The sequence below is a fragment of the Peromyscus leucopus genome, chromosome X (assembly GCF_004664715.2).
Source record: "Peromyscus leucopus breed LL Stock chromosome X, UCI_PerLeu_2.1, whole genome shotgun sequence".
In the NCBI taxonomy this organism is placed as follows: Eukaryota; Metazoa; Chordata; class Mammalia; order Rodentia; family Cricetidae; genus Peromyscus; species Peromyscus leucopus.
The window spans coordinates 19,567,105-19,577,063 of NC_051083.1; the positions used below are offsets into that span (position 1 = coordinate 19,567,105).

The 9,959-nt window shown below is 42.7% G+C and overlaps 1 protein-coding gene across 1 annotated transcript; it reads right to left on the reverse strand.

Annotated features, from left to right (window-relative positions):
- Positions 1-7,832: 7,832 nt before the first annotated feature.
- Foxr2 (forkhead box R2) lies at positions 7,833-9,056 on the reverse strand. The gene has a single exon (XM_037199068.1). It carries the CDS (start codon positions 8,760-8,762, stop codon positions 7,863-7,865), a length of 900 nt encoding a protein of 299 aa, XP_037054963.1. The 5' UTR covers positions 8,763-9,056; the 3' UTR covers positions 7,833-7,862.
- Between the last annotated feature and the right edge of the window lie 903 nt (positions 9,057-9,959).

Below are 9,959 nucleotides of genomic sequence, written 5' to 3' on the forward strand. Positions count from 1 at the left end.
GAATGAGAATGCCCAAACATTGGTGGGGAGTAAAGCCAATGAGAAGAGAAGAAATGATTGTCACAAAACTTCTGGAGAGGGAAAGGCGAGGAAGCCAGAGCACAGCTAGGAGAATTCTTTATAGAGAGAAGACAAAACTTCTATGGAAATCCTTTAGCTAGGCTAATTAAAAAACGACCCCTCCCTCCAAAGCCCTCAAATTGTAAAAGAAACAGGAATTATTAGACCTGACAGTAAGGATTTTCCAAGGATTATAAGAGATTACTGTGAACAGTTTTAGGATAATAAACTGAATCACCTTGACTAAATGCGTAAATTCTTGGAAACGCACAAACTACCAAAAATGGAAGCATGAGGAAATAGACCATATAAACTAATCTCTAAAAAGTAAGGAGAGTGAATACTCAAGTATGTCCTACAAAGGAAACATCCAGGACCTGGTAGCTTCATGGCTAAATTCTATCAAATACTTAAAGAAAAAATATTTTTCGTCTTTCCCAAGCTATTCCTGAAAAATTAATAAGGGAGGAATATTTCTAAACTCCCTCTGGGAATAATGGGAGAACTTGATAAATTTTCTATTTATTGAAATATACTTACACTTTTTTTTCTCTCTGTGTGTAATTTAGAGAACAAAAATACCTATTCATAGCCATGTGGTGGTGGCACATGCCTTTAATTCAACACTTGGGAGAAAAGCAAGTGGATCTATGTGAGTTCGAGGCCAGCCTGGTCTACAGAGCGAGATCCAGGACAGGCACCAAAACTACATGAAAAAACCAAACCCTATCTCGAAAACAACAACAAAACCAAACAAAAACAACAACAGAAAACCCAACAGCCCCCCCCCCAAAAAAAACCTTCAGAGCCTCTAAAGAGCACCAGACTAAATTTGTGCTTTACACATAGTAGTGCAAGGTTGAGAAAAGTGAAAGCAGTTGTTTATATTCCAACCACTAGTTGCAGGAAGAACAAATTCCAAACAAGCACTGTTAAACTTTCTTACTATGAACATCATTTTAATGTTACAAAGAAAAAAGATTACCCAAAACAGAGTGGCTTTTGGCTCCAAAGACCCAATGTACTCCCATTTCTAAATGTCTAAGAGCCCGAGACATAAAATTGTAAAGACCTGAAAGGACCCATAAGAAGACACATTCCATCGATACGTAGTATGAGATCTCCTCTATGTGAAAGTGTTCTGATGAAGTGATGGGGAAAAACAGAGGTGCAGCTGATGCCCCATACTAGTAGAAAGAACCCAACCTGTAGCCATGCTTTCCATGGGAGAAAACACCCACAAAGGATTTAGAACTTCATTTTCTGGAATTCCTGACATAGATAATGTAAGTACTGTACTCACCTGACAGAGGTGTTCTTGCTGATGAGACAGATGGGCCTGTTATCTCAGCTGCAGATTCCAGCCTGAGTGTTGTATGTGACTTTCTCCTCTGGGAAGCTACTGAAGTCTGGCATTACTCCTTTGACTCAGTGTATTCCCAAGAGCAGGAAGAGTGCTGAAATCAGCCATAGCTCCTCTCAGTCTCTTTGGCCTTGTGCCCCTGGCTGTTACTGTGATGGCTAGAGCCATGAGGTTGCTCAAGGCCCCCTCAGCGTGTGCCTATGGGCAGGGCAGCAGTGGGAACCATAATATCCCCTATCACCCCACCGGTAAGGGGCACCTGAGCATAGCCTAGTGGGGAGGGATGGTGGAAATCTCACGGGCACCTGCATTTAGTCCTGGCCATGGCGTGGGTCCACATGCAGCTGGCCATGCCCCTGGGGTTACAGGGCAAACCTGCTCTCTTGGTTTAGGAAGGTGGTATTTGCGATCCCTGCTGTGTTACAGCGCACATACCCTACAGTGCAAGGCTCTGAGTGGGCGTGGCTCACAGTCACTCCTATTGACAGATTAGGATTAGGCAGTTAATCCCTTACTCGGGGCAATAGGGTTCCCACAGAGGGGGAGAATGCAGGAATTTCTGACCCATTAAATAGCCAGTTCACACAATAGCTCATTGTTGAGATAACTTCGGGCTCCAGCACCCTGGTGGCTCACTGGGAGATGATGTAAGGTCCTTTCCCAAAGCAGGGTTACTGTGTGTTTTTCACATTATTTGTAGACGTGGGCTACAATTATGTGAGGACTGTGACACTTTTTTAGTAGCTCCAGTCGCCCGCATCCACACTGGGAGAGTTTCCTGGGAGTCCGCCTCTTCCCTGCAGGAAGACTCCACCTCCTGCAGCTGTGAAGCTTGAGTAGCATATACGAGGGAGTTTTGTTCCTCTCTCTATGATATCTTGGGTCTATGAATATTAGAAAGTTATTCCACCCCCTGCTGATTTTCCCCATAGTCATTCATCTCAAAATGCAGCTACGGAAGAAGTCAGTGCTGAGTGCTTTTTAATTCATCCATCCTGATTTTCAAAGTTAAAACAGTTACATTTTTTTTGGTCTCTTTGTCTGACTCCTCCAGAATTTGTAAACTCTTACTGAATGTAATTTTGCTAGTGGAAAGGTAACTATTGGCATAAGAAGAGGCAACAGGAATCTCTCCTCATTGCTATCTGGATATAATTGGACAGTTGTTATACTGTCAGGGTTTCAACTGCTGCATCATATTTGAGGATGGAACTCACTTAATTTGATAAGAGCAGAGTTTTAGAGACCTAAGATTGCCTTTCTGGGATCAATGCTTCTAAAGCTCTTTTGAGAAAGCCAGAGTGGCACTGAGCTCAGAGCGTCCCCACACTTTCAAGTATGCTAATAAAGTCACTCCCAGGTGGGCCCAACCAACCCAATGTGTTTGGGGACTTTGAAAAGAGAATTTTTCTCAAATTTCTAAGTTTATAGGTGAAATCTGAAATCCGATAGTGAGTCATTGATTGTGTTATCTAGCATCAAGAAATATTTAAAGTTCCACCTGAGAATCCACATAAAAACTGCTAGAAGAGAAAAAATTATTAGGCTGAATCTAACGAGATCGCTGCTGTTATTTTGTGAGCAAAAATGATGTTTCCTTGAGATTATTTGTGATTAAAAATGGAAGGAAGACTAAAGAGATATTCTGTATTTCAATGGGAATTTACTCATTATGTCATTTCAGTTGTCAAAAATTGAGCATTGTTTATTGTCTTTGAATTACCTCAAAACTCTTGGATTATAGGTAACTGGATTGCACACGTGTCCTTTAGCCTCAGCTATATTGAGATCTCCCGTTCCCAGTTGAAAACTCACTTCTGCAGTTCATCTAAGTGTTCCTTTAATAATACAAAGCCGAGGCTTGACTTTTCCTTTGAAACGGTTGTTAAGATGTGGAGTTTTCATAATGAACGAGGGAAAAATGATATGTGTGTGCAGGTGTGTGGCCAGAAGTCAACCCCAGGTGTCATCCCTCAGAAGCCTTCCACGTTGCTTTATGGGGCTGAATTTCTCCTGGAAACTGAGGTTCACTAGCTAGAGCCTCTGGAATCTCCGTTTCTACCTCCGCAGAGCTGGGAGGATAGGCATGCACTACTGACTGTGCCTAGTTTTTTTTAGGTGTGTATGTGGCCTTGAACTCACGCCCTCATGCTTGCATGACAGACACTTGAGCTATCTACCCAGCCCAAATTGTATTTATTTTTTAAACTTTTCTTTTCTTTTTGAGGTAGGATGCTGTGTGTTCCCGGCTGGCCCTGAACTTACCGGATAGCTAAAGATGACACTGAACTAATTTTTCTCATTTCTCTGCCTCCAACTCCTGAGTGTCAGCCGTATAGACATGTGCAACCACACCAGTTTTACGAAGTGCTAGGGACTGAATCCAGGACTTTGTGCACGCTAGGCAACTACTTTACCAACTGAGGAATATCCTAAGCCATCCTTGTCCATTTTACATTTGTGTTAGATTCCCATTTTACCTATTCTGAAGCTCACATTTTGATAGATTGAATAAATAAGTTTTAGAATTGTTGTAGAATGGTTCAGAATTTACTTTGCAATATTATACTCTTTTGGGCCATTTCCATTTTGCATGATTGCTATATGCCTATTTACTGTCCAGATGAATATATAGAATTATAGAATTGAAACTTTCCTCCTCATTAAAGCATTCACATGACCCAAAGGAGCTACTGTGAGGCTTTCCAGCTGTTTTAGAAGGATAATTGGGCCAATCTTATCTTTCTCTATTTTGTCCAGAACAGGCTCAACAAGGAGCCTAGATATTTTCATTCCTAGGGCAAAAAGAGAAGGCAGCTACTGGGCAAGACTACGTAATTACGTGTGTGGTAGTAAATTCTGGGGAAGAATACATACGTATCATGTAGCAGGCCACTTCTGTTTTCAAATAATTTGCTTCTAGAAGTAAATTAGCCATCGGCAATTGACCAAATCCCAGGCTCTGTGCGCTTCTCTCCACTCCACACGGAGCTCTAGCCCCTGTCAGACTACTCTTGGGGGAGCAAGCCCTGTCCCAGTTCTCTCTTTATCTTTCCCAAGGCACCAGGCAATTCTTCATGAAATAAAAAGTGGATCTTTTTGTCTAAACTACATCCCAGCAGGGGGGCTGAAGAGCAACAGAATGGAAATAACTACTAGTTCCTTTACTCAGGTCAGCTCTTGGGAGTCCCTCACCTTAAACCGGGAATGGCTAGCTGCTTGCTGCTTGACTAAAACCAGAAAGGTTTAGCAAATGTTCCCGAATACAAGAGCTTGAACCTTACGTGATGGCAGGGATAATGCCCATGATGTCCAAAGGCAGTTTGCCCGGGGATATAAAGGACTTGTGAGATCTAGAAAAATTAAAGGTGGAGATTTGGTAGCTTTAACAGAAACCCTTATACTGTTTTTATAGATGAGGAAGATAACAAAAGCTCTTCAGGTTAAAAAAAAAAAAAAAAGCAGGGGCTGGGGGGATGGCTCAGAGGTTAAGAACATTTTCCGCACTTGCAGAGGACCTAAGTTCGATTCCCAGCACCCATATGGCAGCACACAACTGCCTAGAATTCCAGTTCCAAGAGATCCTAGGCCTCTGGCCTCCCAGGGTACTGCATCCATGTGCACACACACCCACACATAATTAAAAATAATGCAAGTAAATTTTTAAAGCATAAAACGAGAAGTATAAATGCACTAGTTAACTGATTCTTAGTAAAGGCAATTCTCGGGGCCGGGGAGATGGCTATGTGGGTAAAGCACTTGGTGATCCACTGCAAGGCCCAGAGTTTGAATCCCCCAAATCTTACATAAATACCAGATGGGTGTAGCGACCTGCCTATAATTCCAGCCTCAGAAGATGAAGGAAGGGGATTCCCAGAGTAAGCTGGCAGGCAAGGCTAGTCAAATTTGTGATCTCTGGTTTTGGGTGAGACTATAGTTCAATGCATAAGATGAATGAGTGAGGATGATTCCAGATAACAACCTTGAACATCCCGGGGCGCGCGCGCGCGCACACACACACACACACACACACACACACACGGAGGGGGTTCGTTCTTAAAATGAGACAAAGGAAAACTACAGATAACACCTGTAGAAGAACATAATCCCATGCCAAGTGTGTATCTGTTTAACTTCGAAGGGCTCAAATAAATAAAAACTCAGTGACACCCGGACCATCTGAGGTGAGTGAACAAGTACTGTGACTAGTTACTGCTTTGTTCATGGAACCAGGGCAGAAAGAAGGACCAGAGCAGCTGCAGAGATGAAAAACCCACAAGTGTCAGGGTATACACACACACACACACACACACACACACACACACACACACATACACACACACACACACACACACACACACACACACACAATGGTTGAGTTCTGAACATGGCCATTTCCCTCATTAGGAAATGTCCAAAGAGGGTCTCTGAAGAAGGTCATTTGCAGAAAGTACAGAAGGGATACATTAGGAATCACGCTTTGAAGGAAAAGAGTCTTCTGAGGTTCAGCGCAGCATCTTTCACCTGGAAGTGTTAATTTTGTGAAAACCAAGAAACCAACATCAACTCCTTTAGCTAGAAAACTTTTTTACTTCCAGAATCTTGTGTCAACATTTGCAAAGTAACTATGATACAGAAGTAGCCTTTACAATGACTTCCAGGAATCATTTTGTTTGGTTATGCAGCCTTTGCAATTAAACTGAAACAGGTTTGTGTCTACTGTAGGGAGTCTCCCTTACTGTAACCATGTCAAATGAGCTGCTTTTGTACTCAACAGACATTTTATACTCTCATCTAATACTTGGCAACTAAATACGTAGTTAAAAGCTATTTTCTAGACGTTGGCATATATTTAAAAATGCGTTAACTCAAAAGGCAAAAAACTACTCAAATTTCATGAACTTAGTACCTACAAAAACGAATTTTGAAATTAGAAAGCCAAAGGCTGAAATATTCGCTATATTGGTATTTTGTTTGTGCTTTTTAGCAATGTACAAATTATGTCCTTAGTTCTGTAGAGCCTTAAACACCAAAGTACAACTTACAAGCTGTTTGGCTACCTTTAATACAGTGGCTCCAGACCCTAGGATAGCTGCGTTCCTGAATTTGCCAAGCACCTGGTTAACGCTATTCACACTGTTGCCCCGATGATGTTTCTTCTCCAGTTTATGTGCTCAGCAAACTCCCATTTATTCTTCAAAGCTAACTCAAAAGGCACTTCATTTTTAATGCTTTTCTGTTTCCAGGAAGGCTGTCTCCCTGTTACCATGGCAACTTCGCACCTCCGTTTAATTACACATAAATTATCTAGGCCTCACAAATAAGTGTTTGCTTTTTATCTTTAACACCTAAGACGGACCTTACATTTCCTCAAATGAAGTTTGGTGAAAAACACAAATGAGCACCAATACATTGTCATCAAAAAGCTTAGGGTTAATACAGAAGCAATGTAAGGACTTTCAGTATTCAAACAAACAACAGCTGCCTGCGTTTGTCACTACGGGAGCTGAATAGCAAGAGAACAAAGCTGTTAAGTCTAGGACTAGAAAGAGAAAAGTGAGGCTCTGAGGGATAAAACAGGTCACTCCAAAAGATGCAGTCGCTGAATGGTAGAAGGGGATATTTAACTCTCCACACTTCAAACACAAAGGCTAGTTCTCTTTATGCACATATACCGTCACATGGCACCCAAGGTTCCCATAGCCTGAGTTTATTTTGTATTTGTCCTTTATATTTCACAGTTTACTCCAATAAGCATAACATGCTCTTCTATCCCTAGCTTGCCTGCCATGGTTCCTAAGACTTTCTGTCTCTGCTCAAAGCATAGAGCAATTGTAGCTGTTGTGGAACTTTCCATCATTCTACATCTGGATTTAATCTCTGCCTTCTCTGTAGTCACCTCTGACTACTTAACAGTGGCTAGAGACAGACTTGGCACTAATCAAACAAGGCAGGATTATGGATGAGTAAAGGTTAGTCCGGTACAGTAAGCAGGGCAGTGTTCCAGAAAGTGAGCAATTGTACTTCACAAACGAAAGAGAAGGCTGGGGAGACGGCTCAGCAGTTAAAGTGCTTGCCATGCAAGCGAGAGGCCCTGCGTTCAGGTCCCCAGAGCCAAACTGGGTGGGCATGAGGATCTGCCTACAATCTCAGCCTCAGAAGCAGAGATCAGGGATCCTAGCAAGCTGGCTAGTAAGAAGACTAACAGCATCTATAAGCTCTAGCTTTGACTGAAAGACCCTGCCTCAAAGAATCAGGTAGAAGAGAATGGAGGACAATTCTTGATGTTAACCTTGGGTTTCCACACACGTGCCCACACACATATAAGCATGCATGCGCACACTTGCACATACCATACACGCACAAGCGCGCGCGCGCGCGCGCGCGCGCGCGCGCACACACACACACACATACATACACACAAGAAAAGAAGAAAACATTAAAAATGAAAGAGAAGGTCTATCAGCTCTGGTTGGCGCATACACTGCTTGATGCTCTCCTTTCGAGCATAGGCCAGGACACGGGTGTCCTCCTGAAAGAAGCGGTGTCCCTCGTCAGTGAGCTTCCAGAGAAAAGAGCGAGGTTTTCCATCCCCCTCATCCTCAAGGGGGACTGGCACCTTTTCAAAGCAGGTCAGGGAGCAGAGATTGTGGCGAATGGTGTTTTTCCAGCCCTCTGGTGCTGTCCGGAAGTAGGGGAAATGTTGTCGAGTAAAATTGTAAATCTGCTGCACATTGAGGCCGCAGGAAGGGCTGCTTTTTAATGCTAGAGCAACTAGATGGCTGTAGTTGAGAGGAGGGCGTGGCCAGGATTGCCTCTCGGGGTACAGCGTGTGGGGCTTCTTGTTGTATTTGTTCGAGGATGTGCATTCCTGCTCCTCAGTCTCCTCCTCTATGAAGTCAGGGTCGTTGGAGACCGTGGACAGCTTTGGTTGCTGACATTGCTCGGTGTGGAGAAAAGGCAAGGGCTGCATCACTCTCTGAGTCGCTAAGCAGCCAGACTCATCAGTCTTGGGGCCTGGTGCACTTGGCAGGACTTTATGACTGGGATTTGGAGCCTCTTTGCTGTTGGCGGGGCACACAAGGTTGGGATTCACCCACATCCACAAGCTGGGTTCAGTGGGAGGACCATCATCTTCAGGACTGGGCTTCCTCTCCTGAGGCTGTGCTGGTGGTTTTAGCAGTTGAATTTTGTATTTGGCAAGACTCTGCTCAGCCAAAGAGCACTGATCTGTGGTACAAGGCAGGAAAAATTCATTTCCCATGTCCCACTCCAGCATCCCGGGGACTTGGCCATGGAGGCTATACCAGAAGTCCCGATCTCTTAGCTTTACATCCATCTTTACTAGAGAGCTAGATGAAGAAAAACTTTCAAACTGATAAAAAATCTCTCTGGCACTTTGTAAAGCTTTTTTTTGGTAGGGCACTATTTAATGCAAGATGTCTCCGCTATCGTGCAATCTATCAGTAGGGGTCTGCTGGAAGTGCTCGCACGAGGACACTGATACTTCACTGACCAGAAGTCTGGCTCAGAGAAGCCTCAGCTTTCTGGAACACAGCTGAAAACAGTAACTGAGACGAAGATCATTTGAGCAGGAAAAACTGCTTGCCGAGTTTTCCAAGCGTTTTCTCGCTGTTGATCACAAAAGGTGTCTTGATAGCTCTGTAAGGTAACATGGTGCATATCATTAGCCCTATGTCACAGATATGGGAACTGACATTTACAGAATATTTGGAACTGTATACCTAAGTAAATATAGGACAGCTGGATCTATAGCCCTTTCCTAGTCTTTCACAATACCCATGGCCTGCTGATCTCATTCAATGTACTATATAAAGCAGGTACAAAACTGAGTTGTAGAATATAACTGTACCTATGAGAGGACTGCCCGTTAGACTCACACTCATGCTATTTTCAGTCGTCTTCTGAGAATCAGCTGCCTTCTACTTCTCCAGCTTGTCTTCCAGGCTATGGCTTCTAAGCTATACTTTAAATACTGCACCATCAAAGGTTTGCTATATCATGTGAAAACTTACCTTTCATGTAGGTTCGTGTTAAGGAAATTTTCAAGAAGAAAAAAACAGGAAGATGCCATTTAGCCGGTCTCAAAAAAATCTATAAAGTATATGATTTCACTAAAACCGTTATATAGGATTATACCACAAAGGTTCCAACAAATACCACGGCAACTACTAAAGGGCACTAATTCTCTATGCTTTCCTATTTTCTGCTACTAATTTGCTCAAAAATATTGTTCATATAAGCATCTAGAATGACTTTTCTTTTTTGTTTGTTTTTTTTGAGACAGGGTTTCTCTGTGGAGTAAAAACTTGTAAGAGTAAATCACATGCTCTGGAAGCCAGCTTCACCATTATCTAGCTGTGTGATTTACTCACTATACTAATCTCTATTGTTTTTGTATCACAGCATACAATCTTACAACATAGTTATCTTTTTAGCATCATTGCCTCATAAATTCATGTATCAGAAATACCTGCTAGGATTTTCACCATATCTTTTTCCTATGTCCTTTTGA